This window comes from Leptinotarsa decemlineata, unplaced genomic scaffold (assembly GCF_025532065.1).
Source record: "Leptinotarsa decemlineata unplaced genomic scaffold, Ldec_3_MD MMD2_tig00026330_RagTag_RagTag, whole genome shotgun sequence".
NCBI classification, from domain to species: Eukaryota; Metazoa; Arthropoda; class Insecta; order Coleoptera; family Chrysomelidae; genus Leptinotarsa; species Leptinotarsa decemlineata.
Window position 1 is genome coordinate 4043437 of NW_027412690.1, and position 15458 is coordinate 4058894.

General features: G+C 34.2%; 1 protein-coding gene across 5 annotated transcripts in view; it reads right to left on the reverse strand.

Annotated features, from left to right (window-relative positions):
* Positions 1-1129: 1129 nt before the first annotated feature.
* Positions 1130-15458, reverse strand: part of rdgA (retinal degeneration A) — a 381505-nt gene continuing 367176 nt past the window's right edge. For 4 of the 5 annotated variants that reach the window (XM_074183068.1, XM_074183066.1, XM_074183069.1 and 1 more), the window contains 3 exons: positions 11939-12093; positions 7365-7528; positions 1130-7281 (listed from right to left, as the gene is read on the reverse strand). In XM_074183068.1, the coding sequence (XP_074039169.1) occupies positions 7232-7281; positions 7365-7528; positions 11939-12093 (369 nt within the window). In that variant the 3' untranslated portion in view covers positions 1130-7231. The remainder of the gene's footprint in view (positions 7282-7364; positions 7529-11938; positions 12094-15458) is intronic. The other variant, XR_012467391.1, reaches the window with a different exon arrangement.

Here is a 15458-nt window from a genome sequence, read left to right on the forward strand (position 1 = left end):
AGTATATTCTCTCTCTCTCTCTCTCTCTCTCTATCATATGCAATTCTCCAGCATATGTTTATTATTCTGACTCCCATCCCGTAGTATGTGTTTGTAGAGTTGTTTCCGGACTTTGTCTAGTGGTACATCCTACTGAATCAATTGCAAATAGAGCTTATGACTAGTTGGAACAAGTTGGAATAGAATTTCACTGGTTCGGACTTCCATTGTCTACTATATGAAATGATTTGAAATCCCTGAAACAACTAAAAAAAAAGAAAAATTAAAAATGAATAGCTGAAAATAACAATTATATTAAGCAAAATAAACCTGAAATGACTCCGAGAAATGACTATTTATAGGTCGTTGGAATACTTTCACTTATCCCTGCTTTCCATTTTCCGCTTCACTGGTTCCGTGGGAGATGACCGTTTTGGCGGGAGTTGGCCATTTTTCGCTTGATGATGGGTTTCCATATGTTGCGTATTTCTACGATGGCCTGGCTGAATACGTTGTTGGACAACATGTATGCGGCTTCCTTGAATTTTCTCCTAAACTAATGTTCCTCTTTGTGCAAGATCTCAGCTTGGGACCACTCGATGTTGTGTTGATGGGTCCAAACATGGTCTGCTATTCCTGATTTGTTTGTTATATTTTTACTTGTAGTTTATTTCACTATTATTTCATTTCAGGTTTATTTTGCTTAATATATTTGTTATTTTCAGCTATTCATTTTCAATTTTTCTTTTTTTTTTTTGTTGTTTCAGGGATTTCAAATCATTTTATATAGTAGACAATGGAAGTCCAAACCAGTGAAATTCATCATGAAACATTGTCAATCACCTTCAAACAAGTTGGAATAGGTTGTCGAATTTGTGATATTAGTTCAAATCAAGTATTGAAATTGTGAGAGAAATTCGTTCAAGCTGATATTTTGAAATTCTCCATTGTTAATTTTTTCAAATATGAAGGTCGATCAAATTCCATCTCGATTATTTGAAATTGATCAATTGAAAAAAGTTGTAAGATATTCTAAAAAGATTTGAACAAGTGAGAGAGGAAGAGAGAGAGAGAGGGATAACATTGAAAAGTTGAGCTGCTGGACGTTAGTTCTGTAGATAAAATAGACGTGATGTATTGAAACCCACAATCAGAAAGAATAGTACGTTTTATTCATAATATTTTACAATATGAACATAAGGCATGAAAATGTTTAGGAATGTCATCAAGTAGCTTAAAAATACACGGCTTTGTTGGATAATCTTGGGACTTCGTTGCACACCCATTAGAATCTGACGACGTAAGCTATTCAAACCGATTTTGAAAACAGTCTAGATTTTATTATCCCAAGTAGTTATGGTTTATGAATCTACGGAAGCACAGAAAGGCCATATATTTTAATTTTTTCCTTGGAAATTCGTACTTTAAAATTCGCAGTTTCTACTGTGAACTCAAAATTTCGTCTTTGATTTCGAAATTTCGTCATTAAAATTGTGATTTCGAATTTAGAAGTCGACATTTCAAGTGGCCCTTTTGCGTTTCCACAGATACCAGTTGCAACTATCATGTTTTAATTATTTTATATCTTCCATATATTGGAATGGAGATCTATTTATCGTTAATGCAGAATTTGGTAAATAACAGTCAAAAATATTGGGTGTTAGTACGAAATCAAATATTTAAGAGTGAACTCTCGAAAGCAATACCTTCTGGTATTGGCCAAGAGGTAATAACTTGACGAAGAAAGGAAACCTACTCAACAAATATTGAGGTAATCAATTCAAAATCAGTTCTTTGAAATAATTGGAGTCTCTTGACATGAAATTGAGAAAAAACTAGTAAAGGTGTTTTTAAACGAGAAGCTGAGTTGATTGTATGATGCATATAGGACAAAACACGCATGTTAAAAAAGTTGTCGAGGCTGAAATCCTCATTGCTTGAAATTTTCCACATCAATATCACATAGGTATATAATCATGCGAAAAATTATGTAGACCTGCGAAGAAAGAAATGGAGATGTAAGTATTCCAATAGAAAATTGACAAATTTTTGAAACTGAATATATTCAGTCTTCGTAGGTCTTTTCATTACGCGAATACTAAATATGTAAATAGTATAAGAAGTAATCTTGACTGAGTATAATTTGAATATATTTATTACTAACATTACAATTCGATTCAAGACCATCTGAAAAGTAATAAACTTTCCTGAATCGAAATCGGAATTGTAAAGGAGGAATTTCTATTATTTACATTTCGTTATACAAGAACAAGATGCTGAATGTTTAATTCTGGTGCTTGTGATGAAAATTATTATTATGGAAAACGAAGTGATTCAGTGGAATTTTTTTCTGTATACACTCTACTATTGAAGGTATCACAACACTTGGTCGTTCAACATCTTGACTCATCTTAAATATTGGAGTGTTGCTTTGAATTTGTTAAAAAATCAACACTGGGTAAGCCCAATCTGATGCTCTTGCTGATGAACAGAATAATTTCACCTAGTCACTATTATTGTTGGTTTCAAATCATTACCTTGAAATATCTTTTTGCGTGATGTTATTGAATTGAATTTGATCACACATACATCATCTTGGACCAACCCCGTGAGATTACAACTAACTATCAACTAGACATACATTTGACTTTGGACCCTTAATTATCCGTTTTGGAATTGGTGTAGTTGAATCGATCAGGTATAGAAAAATTAGGATATACGCCCATTATACAATGCTGCTTAAACCATTTTCAAGTATGTGCAATGGAATTTGTATCCTTTGGTTCGTAAAGGAGCCTGTTTCATTTCAAGAAGTTCACTAGCAACTGGTATTTTCACTGATCCATGATTACTCATTTCATTTCCACTTATTTCAGTACAAATGACGTAATTATAGCAAATTGCAAGATGGCTAGAAATACCATGATCCACGTAATCACCCCTCCCTAGGTGTAATATTTTGACGAAAAACTGGATCTACGGCACTCATGATTCTTTACAAAATAAAGACATCCATTGACAGAGGCGCTAAACGTCCACCAGTGTTTACATTTGGAAACGATTCTTGCTCCATCTATCAACATGTGTTCAAAGTTAGGTCAATCTTATTCGTTGCATCGAGAAATTTCGACAAAAGTGAATCGGTTTAAACATCAGGACTTTTTTGCATCTTTGCAAATTAGATATAGGATATCGTTCCTAAGATCTACCAATCTGGAAAATATTGGAATATGGTAACACAACATAAACTAATATAATATACCACTTAGTTTTTCTGGAATGCATGTAAAATCTATTGGCCCAAAGGTACTATAATACAATTTCATTACCTGTACAAGAGCCTGCTATCTGTCAAGGTTTAAAATTGAGTATTTTGCTACCTAGTGGTGAATGGCGAGATATGTCTTAGATAAGAGATGAGTAGTAGTACTAGAGTACCACCAAGATTTAGCCAAAGCCTTGGTAGATAATAACATTATCCTGGGCGACCCTGGACCCTGGCGCTGAAGAAATATCTGGCGATGACCAGGAAAAATCTACGCTTAACAGTAACACATTTCCAAAACTCAAAGATGAATAATACCGTCATCTTTCACTGATTAGCGGAAGTATCAGTGAGGTACGATATTCTCAAATTGAAGGCTCCTTCTACAGAGTGACATAATGGAGATCATTTATAGTAGTAGTTCAAGTATTACTCACTGTTGCAGTACCACGCACTGGTTCGATTTCCGTTTCTGTACAAAGTAAATAGTAATGCCCATCATGATGCATTTTACAGCTTTTCGAAAATTCATATTTGATTCATTTGACATAATAGTTCCCTGAAGTATCATTCTTATTTTTCGAGTTTTCCCATCAACAAAATCATGGAGATAGATTTTGATCTCTGTTCTTCAGTTTCGTGTTGAATTTTGTTAGAGAAGCCTATGTATTTTTATCAACCGTTGCGCCCAATATCATACATGGAAAAAAATGAGTTGAAGGAAAGATATACAGACAAATTGAATTTAAATTGAGAAATATCTATCAGACCGATAATAATAAAATCATTAGAATAAATACCAAGCGTTCGGGTAATTTTGTGGAACTGTTAATGATAATTCTTTATTTTCAGTCAGACAAAAAAATTGTGTAGGAAGTGTCAATACAAAATACAGATTAAAAAAGAAAAGAAAAGGGGAAGACAGGCTCATACTACAAAACTAATATGAATATGAGTTATTCAAAGAATTCCTGCAACGCATGAAAACATTTTTCTAATAAATAATTCTTTAACGATTTTTTGAAGACAGAGAAACTATTCAAGGCCTTTGAATGATCTGGTGTGAGAATATATATATTTGGACCAATGTATTACGGTCCACATGACGTTACTTTGAATCTAGCTAAGGGCAAATGATAATGATTCTTGGTTCTAGTAACATGTTGATGAAGTTTCAGATTTGTTGTAAAAGTTGACTCATTCTTGAACACACACATACACAGTTCAAGAATATAAATATATAACCTCCTATGGTGGTTATCTAGTTGTGTCGCATTCTATCAAAATGTATTAACCGAGTATTGAAAAATATAGTTTTGATTTTTTTTGTATGGTAATGCAGTCAATTTTACATTTTTTTCTCTTATCTACATCTTACCGACAGCATTTTATGGATCCTCAGTTTATACTGCTTTCATGAAATGAAACAGACTTGTGAAGATTATGGTCAAAATAGATTTATCACAAATTTTTAATATAATATAGTAGGTACAAAATACAGTATGTCCCACTTATCAAAGGTTAAAATGGACAATTCATAAATATTTACAAGTACTTCCAAATTCAAAACTTCCAAAAGCTACGCTAATATTTCTTACTGATAATTCATCAATTCTAGGTTTGTTATCCACATAATGGTATGGGATCATCGTATGTGAGTTATCGTGATATATTTTTCAGTTTTATTTGCATACATACCGTCTTCTTCGAAATTATCGAATCAGTGAATTAAAATGTACTCAGTTATTTTGTGAAACATTCGATTTCAGAAAAAATAGGGACGGTTTAGGATCTGCAACCCTGTATTCAGAATGGTCCATAATGGATATGTTCAAAACTAGAAATGAGAAAATGGTGATTGATAGCTAAAATAGAGCACCCTGTTTCATGAATTGGTCTTCTTTGAAAGGAAACGGTTATATGTATATGCATAAATGCATATTTTCAGTCAACTGAGATAACTGTCATGCACTTCAGAAAAGAAAGAAGAAGATTGAATACAGAATGTGAATTTGCTTGATGAGATATTGAGCTGTGATTACAATAACTACAAGTCTACACTACAGTGCCTTTATTTTACATCTTGCCCAAAATGAACAGAGGAACATTTCAGGTGTATACAGCCGTATCTATAAAGACCTAATGGAAGGTCCCTTGGACATTCCTTGAGGGATATTTGGTACATTCCAAAGAAGTCTCATTCACATTCCTAGAATTATCAGAATTGTTCGGAGATTCAATGTTATGTTTAGGATTTCAAAATAACACATGAATATTATTATTATGCCATTGAGAGCATTATTTCTCATAAGGATTGGGTATGCTGTATTAAGAAGACACTGTTTATTTTAGGTTGATGTATGGAACATTAACAATGGTAATGTTCCCAAGAATATCTGAATTGTTGCTGTGTTTGGATATTGAAGTCTCATCAAAAGTTGGCTCATTGGATCTTGAACATACGTCCAGCAGCTTAGGTCATCAATAAAGTACAGTCAACGTCAACCCTTCTTGGAATTGTGTTTTGAACTATATTGACAATAAGTAACATTTCTAGTCTTTGAAAGTTTTCGTTTCTAATATAAGTGTATGTGACCTCTTCCTTGCTCACGCACTTCAGAAATGAGTACGTAAGTATATTTTCGTATCGAGGTAACGCTAGTTGCACACACACCGATTTTGGACGGCCGACTTTGTACCGGTCGTCCAAATTCCAATAGTGAACCACATGTGGGAACGGGACCTTGCACACATGCCTACCGGTGATCGTCGCCGGTATAATACCGGTGAGCAGCCGTCCACTACCACTGTATCGTCGGCAGTACCGGGAAATAGTGGCGTACATGACTAAATACACTCTTGCATACTCACCGGTTTTTTGCGGACCATTCCAATCTCGAATGCTCGGTGAAATTGTAGTTACTACGTACTAACTTCGTTTTGGTTCGCATTCGAGACTGAAATGGTCGGTAAAAAACCGGTGAGTATGCAAGAGTGTATTTAGTCATGTACGCCACTACTTCCCGGTACTGCCGGCGAAACAGTGGCAGTGGACGGCTGTTCACCGGTATTTTACCGGCGTCGATCACCGGTCGGCGTGTGTGCCAGGTCCCGTTACCACATGGGGTTCACTATTTGGACGACCGGTATAAAATCGGCCGTCCACAATCGGTGTGTGTGCAATTAGCCTTACCGAGAAAAAAAAACTATCACAGAGAATGGTTAACAATAATAATTCAACAACCATCTTTGTATTTCAGTAGTGGCTTTTATGCCTTGAATCAATGTTTTTGGAGATTTGAAATTCAATTATTAATATCGATCTCAACTTTTGATGTTTGCAAGTTTTAATGTTTCAAAGGTCAAATATTTTTTCTTTCTAATATTCTGTTTAAAAATTTATTTTATTATTTTCATATTCGCTACTCCTGTTGGGTGCCATGGCAAATATCAAAATCAGGACGTACGTAGAACATTCACAATCAGATACTCGTTCTAGGGATATCCCTGGGACATACCAAATTGGTAAATACAATACCTAGTTGAAGTCCCTGGGATGTACTACATACATGGGACGTATCGAAATGATATCCCTAGAATATCTCCTTCAGCTGAATCAGTACATCTTGACGATATCCCTGGTATGTACCGTGTCCCGATCATGACTTTTACAGGGATGTTCTGTTCGAAGGATACAATTTGAACTGAAACACAACGATTTCTCATTCCGATTATACCATTTCCCGTTTGACAACTAGTAATAGTAGATACTTCAAAGTTCTGTTGTCTCGTCGTCAATATATCTCTAAGCGAAAATGAAGAAACAAACCAAATCGTTTCAGTTTCTAGCTCACACCTGATTGAAATATTTTGAATTTGGAATTATCATTCTATATAAAGTTCAAATAAGTATTTAGTAAGGCATTTTAGGAAAAGATAAATTGCTTTTTTGCCTGATGGGCCATAAGAAATGTTGCATTTGTGTATTCACACGTCACTTCCCAGGTCTGACGAAACTTGCTGAAACTGCTCCTGACCTGTAATAAAAATGGAGGAGTCTATTAGTTTCGAAATTGAAAACAGGTATTCTTGAAGAAAAGTAATGACTTTAGCGTCTTACTCTCCAAGTAGGCTGCCAAATCTTGGTCTTCATTTTGTATTGCTAGTAGCCTTGGTGTTAAGCCACGGTGATCTGGCACATCTAAGGCTGCACCTCCAGCTACCAATATACAACAGATGCTACGCCATTTATACGCTACAGCCTTATGAAGTGCGGTTTGAGATCTGAGTGATAAAAATAATCCATTATACTCAAAACATTTATACATGAACATTTATACATTAAAAAATACTGGTTTTTTAAATATACACAATATATTACTACTTGCAATATGTGACGCGTTTCGCTATTCTTATAGCTTTCACATATAGTCAGTGGGCATACTTGAAGACTGGCTGTACATCAAATCATCTAAAGAAAGGAACAATTCGTTCAGGCCAGTTGGATTATATCCGTCTGTGGCCAAACAGCCCGAAACCGGTCTACAAGTGTGTTCCTGTCTGACACCTGTCAGATATAATCCAACTCCCTTCGTGGTGTTAGGAGTAGTTGTTTTCTGATAGGTGTCATTAAGCTACAGTGTAGGGAGTTGAGACTGGCCGAAACGAATTGTTCCTTTATAGATGGTTTGATTTATAGCCAGTCTTCAAGTATGCCTACTGACTATATGTGAAAAATTTTCTTTCGTTATATGAGGAATTGGGCAAATTTCGGATATGCGGTTGATTACCTCGTTCACAGGCAGATGGGGCGATGACAAACCTGTTGTTTGTTGTCCGCTTCAGCCTAGTTCGAGAAATAATATTCTGAAGGAATTCGACTTTCAATTATTGGTAATCATCGACTTCATGTTGATGATAGACACTAACTTGCACTGACGAGTGCCAAACAGCCCGAAACCGTTCTGCAAGTGTGTTCCAATAATTGGAGATCTATTGCGGCAGTTGTATCGCCAACAGCGATACTTGCACTGACACTTGTCGTATATAATCCAACGCCCTTCATGGTATTAGCCAGGGGAGTAGTTGTTTTCTAATAGGTGTCAGTCTATTAACTTACAGTGTAGAGAGTTGAGACTGGCCTGAACGAATGGTTCCTAATAGGTAGCCTAATAATAAAGAAGTAGTTTGCTTGATATAGGAAATCCATTCAGAGTAATATCACAAAGATGCCCTCGGTAATATCACATATATGCAATTAATTACTAAAAAGGTTAAGGAGTGGTGAAAGGTTAACATCTAACTGGTGATTTAGTAAATTATTGCATTGTTTCCTTTTGTTGATCTCAAATGCTTCTAAGAAATTAAGTATCAAGCCTTTTTTTCTAGATGTAAAATTTCAAAATTTGGATCAAAAGTATGATTTTCATGAAAAATGGGAAATAAAACTTTCTATGTTTTTTACCACTTTCATTTGTAACTAATTTTGCTGCAGTTTCGTTCAATAAGGACATTTTCAGTCAATTACAAGTGTAGTTCTACAGACATATTTCAGGGCAGTCCCCAAATTTTAGCTTTATGGGTTTTATAAATTTGCTCAAATTATTGCTTGTTTTATAGGAAGTTGTAAAACTGTGTTAAGGAATATTTTATTTTGACACTAGATTTGCCTGAATAGGTTAATGAGTAGTATTTAATTGGTTCTTAATTTTGGATGAGGTAGACTTCTCTGATATTCTTTTTAATAATTTGGTCTATCGAGTTTGGGTCATAACCATTGCTATATGCTGTTTGTTTTATAATACTGAGTCTTTTTTTGAAGTCTGACAGGGATATTCAGTAGTCTGTGTATCATGCTGTTATATGCTGCTGTAATGTCCGTGTGTGATGGTTTACAGTAAATGGAAAAGCTATGTCTATTGTCTATTCTTGTTACTGTGAGGTCTTGAAAATGTATTGAGTTGTTCCCTTCCATTTTTGATGTGAATGTGATATTGGGTTGTAGAATATTGACCCAAGTACTATTCTGTTCATTTACACATTGATTTCAATTTAAGAGCAACCGGTAGACAGCTGTTTCAGCCTATTGGGCATCGTCAGTACCGGGCAAGCGGTCCCCGATTGAAGACAAAATGAGAATAACCAAGAAAAGTACTTAATAAAAATAACTGCGTCAACGCAAGCAAGACATAAGTGGAACCACCTATTGGTGTGACACCCAAGTCAACTTGCCAAGTGACGAAAAAGTTGTACTTTCAGATGCTTAATTTTGAAAAATGGAAAACTAAAAAAAGTCAGTGCCGTTCTTTGTTGTCTCAATATTGTTGTCTGTGGTGCCGACTGAGACGACACTGGATCTAATAATTTCAATTTAGTTTGAGCATAATAAGCGACTTATTACTTCAAACAACTGTAGCAAATTCCAAGCAGATCGGTTAAAGAATATTTATGATATTTTATAAATACCGTTTTTTAAAAAAATCAACGACCTGTATCTCAGAAACGAAGCAACTCCGGATATATATATATATATATATATATATATATATATATATATATATATATATATATATATATATATATATATATATATATATATATATATATATATATATATATATATATATATATATTCATAGGAACTGATTTTCTTGAAACGACCTAACGAATAACCCTCTGAAGTTTCGTACTGTAGTAAAGAAATATCCTGTATAAGAACTGTAGCCCAGTGTGTAATATTCATTTAAACCGAGGAAGCTACAGTGTTAGCGAAACGCGTCTAGAATATTAATAATAATAATAATAGTAATACCAGTTTATTTCAATCAATAAGGTTGTGCACAATGATACAAATAGGTTAAATGTACACTATGATAAAATTATTGTGAAAGACGTCAATTACATAATATATTATGTATAGCTGTATATACACAATGAGTAATAAATAAATGATTTATAAACAGTCACACAGATTGAAAAACTTTAAGTTCCAGTTGAGGAATTCTTCAAAAGTGTCACAATTTTTTTGTAATATGAATTGTTTTGTAATTGTTTAAACACATGAATATATGTTTTTACAATTTCTCACAGTCTAGGGTGAAATATTAAAAAATTTGCATCCATTCACTTCATAACTTTCATGAAACAGGGCAGTACGATGGCGTCCTGGTAGTAGCAACTGTTTTCCTCCAGTGTTATAGTTATGTAAACGTTCAGCCATATTGCTAAATCTTTGTTTAAAAACGTGCACACAGATTTCTAGGATATAGGTCCCTGCTACTGTTAAAATGTTTAATTCTTTAAAAAAATGTCTGCACTAATTTCTAGAGCCCAGTTTTGCCAGTATTCGTATGGCATATTTCTGTAGAGTAACCACTCTATTTACAGAGGAACAATTTCCCCAGTTTAAAATGCCATATTCCAGGTGGGAGTGGAAATTAGCATGATACAGAATCAGCAACATCTCTTCACTACAATTATTTGCCATAAACCTCAAAGAGTGGCACAATTTTCTCAGTTTTGTGCATAGATTGTCAATATGTGGGGTCCAGATTAAGTTTGCGTAAAAAGTTATACCCAGCGATGTTGACATTTCTATTTCACTGGAGGTACCATCAGAAAGTCTGCAGTTTAGATTGTGTCCACGCAGAGTAATTAACGTAGCATTAGTATTTGATGTATTATTGTTTTTTGTCTACTTCAGCACATGTTCCAGAGTATTTTCGGCTACAATTTTCAATGCATTCAGATATTTCTGGGCTACTGGTACATTAGTGTCATCGGCATAACACACCATATGTATATTAAAGTTGTTAGTCATGTTGAGAAATCTTATAAGGTCATTTGCATAAACTACATAGAGAAATGGTCCCAGGATCGAGCCTTGCGGAACTCCTTGAGGTATGTGTAAGGTATCTGAGTAGGACTGATTAAGTTTCACAACTTGCTTTCGACTGCTTAGGAAATACTCTAGAAGGTGCAGGGGTACTCGTCTGTTGTGTTTTTGATTGCGGTAACCACTCTTTGCTACCAAATTATGTTATTGAAACTAAAGTCTGAACCGCTTACGTTGTTCTACTGAGAAACTGGGCTGCTTATAGCTTCTAAAACTGTTTTTATTTTGTAATTGTTGTACAACTCGAAATTAATTGTTTGACAATTACGTGACGTTTTTTCAATTATTTCAATAAACATTGGCGTAACAAAAAACATTAAAAAAGGAAACAAAATAAATATTAATTTCTCAAACATCCCCAGACAGTACGAATATTTGTAAAATTGTGGATAGTGTTATTAATTATCATCAAGTAACGGGTCAGTCCATTCATAATGAAGAAATATTAAAATATGAAATTCTTGCATTGAATTTGTATTGTTTGTTTTATCTTCCTTTGAAAATAAAAATTTTGAACTTTAGTGATTATTCAATTGTAGAGATATGTTATGTTTATTCATATCATTTATCGTTTCTTTAATAAGCCTCGAATATTACAAAAAAAATATTGTAATGAAATTTTAGAAAAAATGTTGAAAAACGTTGAGGTCAGAGCAGCCGAAAATTTTTATAAGAAAAATCCATAAACCAAAAATTATCAAAAATTCGCAAAATATATTGGTCTTTTTCGGGAAAAACAAGAATTGGGCCACCTTAAATAATGAATAAAATGAATTCTGCTTCATCAGTTCAGTACTTACAAATTGGAATCTTTTTCGTTAAGTAAAGATGGGGCAAATCTTATACAATATTTCACAATATCCTTGTGACCGTAACGAGCTGCATGATGGAGCATTGTTTGCCCTGCTTCATCCTTAGTCAACATGGAATATCCTTGATTATGCAAATATTTCACCTAGAAATGAGATTCGAAATGATAGTGATATATTTAGCGAGAAACGAAACATTAAAAAAAATTCTAAAACCTTCTTCTTAAACATTTGAAGAAATCAAGTTTACGATATGAACATACAATGCTCTATATTATGCTAGACATAATCTGAAGAACTAATAAACTATTCAATAAATTGATGGATGTAGCCGGTACTACGTGGTAGGAGATCATAATGAAAAGAGAAATGAAAATTTATGTTTTTCACCACTTTTATTTATAACTAACGTTACTGAAGTTTCGTCCTATATGGACATTCTCAAACTTATACAATAAACTTTATTTATATTGACATAGACATTGTCATTTCTCTTTTCATAATAAACTATCATTATTATAATGCAATAGATACATTCTATAGAATATAATATTTTCCAAACCAAATTTTAAAAATTTGAATTGAAAAGTAACCCTTACGGTAATTCCCAAAGTCTTATTAAAAATGTAGCTTGAAAAAATGAAAAAAAACAAAAAAGAAGTGGGTTTATGGTATCTGTAGACCTAATACGAACGGACAAATAGCTTGCTGAAATTTGGTTTTTATCCGTCAATGCCAAAATTGAAAGTTTCCAGGTAATCAAAAACGATGTATTTTTCGTATAAAACTCATGAATGCCTTTTGAAGTACTTGGAAAAACCTTTATTTTGGTTTTTTATAAACCTTAGCATCAAAATTAACCGAGTTAGCAAGACGTAGAATGTAAAAATAATCCATCAATTGAAAATAATCGTTACTACCTTACAATTCACTTCAAGTATGTACTTTAAATATGACTCGAAGTTTTGACTGGTTCAAGGTGTTCAGTTATGACTTTGGAATCGAAATGAAAAGAAGATTTTTCTATTATTTCAAAAAATCACCTTCTCTTCAAAATAAATCAATAACTCTCTTTGGGTTATTTTGTAAAAATTACAAGAATTGTAGATTGAAATTTGTAGGAGAGATTGAAATTTGCGAAAGAAAAATTTGGGCTTTCTGTTTCTCTATCTTTATATTTTTTTTTTATTTCCAGAGTGAGTAAATGAACAAAGTGAATTTCGACGAATATTTTCAATTGATGTCGTAATTTGGGAGTGATATTTTCCGAAAATCGAGGGACCAATATTATTTTGGTAATGACATGCTTAGTTTTGATTCTGATTTTTACCAAAATACATAAACTAAGGTTTTTCTAGATCTTTCTATAAGTTTTCCCATAAAAATGTTCGAAGTAGCTATTATTCGGTCGGTATTGGTCGGTATCCATTATTTTTTATGAGCTACATTTCCACTGAGAGTGATTTTTTCGTGACAAATTACTCACATTTTGAGTTATTTGCGAAAAATCTTCGAATACATGGGTTTATTGGGTGAAAACTTCAAAATCACGAATGAGTCGGAAAGTATCTACTATCACAAAAAACTCGATAAAAAAATACTACCGACAGTTAGTCAAATTATCCACTCTCAGATTTCAGACGAAACATTTTTCATCTCAAATAAGGGTGTAATCCATCCCAGGGTACCAGGGTAGAAGTGATCTCCAATACAGGATCATCGGTAAAATTTTACAGTCAAAATTCTGGACTATAGAGCCGCTTCAACAAGACACTCTTATTGGGAAAAAATTCTTTGAATTTATACCTCTTCATCTTCACACAAAAATTGTATGAATCTTTCAAAGGAAAGAAGAAAGCAATTATTTTCAAAATACACACTTCACAAGGATGTGTAGATAATGCAAACAATTAAGTTTCGGGACAAACTGGAAGAAAGAGCCCTCTTGAAATAATTACTTCAATATGAACATTGAATTGAAAGAAAAGAAAACTTTCAAAACAAGTACTTTTATATGAACATTGGCTTATTTAAACATCACAGGAGCCATGAAAACAACACCAACCGCTGCAATGGAATTAATTGCTGGTCTGGCCATGTTACGATTGCTCACGTCTGGTGTAAACCTCGAAGTAGGAATGGGTAAATTGTGGCTGGGCCTGTGGCGGGAAGCGGTACTGCACAACCTCTGCTGCAGGCAACCAGTGATGCAATTGAACCCAGGTTTGTGTTTAATAAACCCTAGGAAATACAAATAAAAAAAACATTGAGTCGAATGCTACAAATGCAATACGCATATATACAGACGGCTCACAAACCAAAGAAGGCTCAGGATGTGGAGTGTACTCCAGATCACTAAACCTAAAGATTGATTGGGGGATGGGAAAAATACCAGAGTGGTCCCAACAGAACTGGCTGGTATCTCAATCGCCACAAAAGAAATAACCTGGAAAGGAATTTCTGGCAGAAACATAACCATCTACCCTAATACCCTAGACAAGTCCTATTAGCATTGAACAGACAACGTGTTACCTCAGGGCTAGTACTAGAGAGCCACCAAGATTTAGCCAAAGCCTCGGTAGATAATAACATTATCCTGAGGTGGGTTAAAGGACACGACAGGAGTAAAGGTAATCGACTCTTTAGCCAAGGAAGCGGCTGGATTGAGAATTTTAGGACCTAGCCACTGTCAACTGAGGAAACACCTCCACAACATGGGGCTAGTGGACACACCTCTATACAGGATGTGTGAACAGGAAGATGTAACTCTCAAGTGTGTCCTATGCAAAAGTTTGGAGTTATCGTCAATAAAAGAGTGTGTGGTCGGCGAGTCTTGGCCTACACCTGCCGATATAGAGGAGATGTCTCCCAGAGACCTGTTCACCTTCCTGGAAAGGACAGAATGGACGATGACCTACAATGGGTCACATGTGTCCTAAGTGCTGTGGGTCTACACTTACACTCCCTACTCTACAGATACAAAGATACAGATGAACATTGAGTTATACAAAAATACGGTTTTCTAATGCATTCATGTGAAGGGTTCATTTTGTAATCAATTTATTTCTTCTTTTCTTTGAAAAGCCAAAACATTTCTTCTCCAAAAAGTGCGCCTTTTGGCTTACACTCCTATTGAAAAAATTCCGACATATATCTCTGTTATTCATCATTCTAACTTATTTTATTGTATTCGGTGTAAAAACAATCTATTATCGAGCTGTCAATACATTTTCATTTTGTAAATTGATATAACTACCTATTAAAGACGTAGGGGTGGGGGATTACATTCGTAACACATCAACTGTTTTATTGTCAAGAAATGCAGAAGTATATACATCTTCCACCATGAAATTTCCTGAAATTGGATATTTATTTCACAATGAATTTGGTATTTCGATTTAGTTTGGAAATGAAGCGAACCACTTTACGCTCAGCTATAAAATTGAACCTATATCTTTTCCAAATTACAAAATATTAATGAAACCCGTTTTATTTGCCGAACTTTATCACC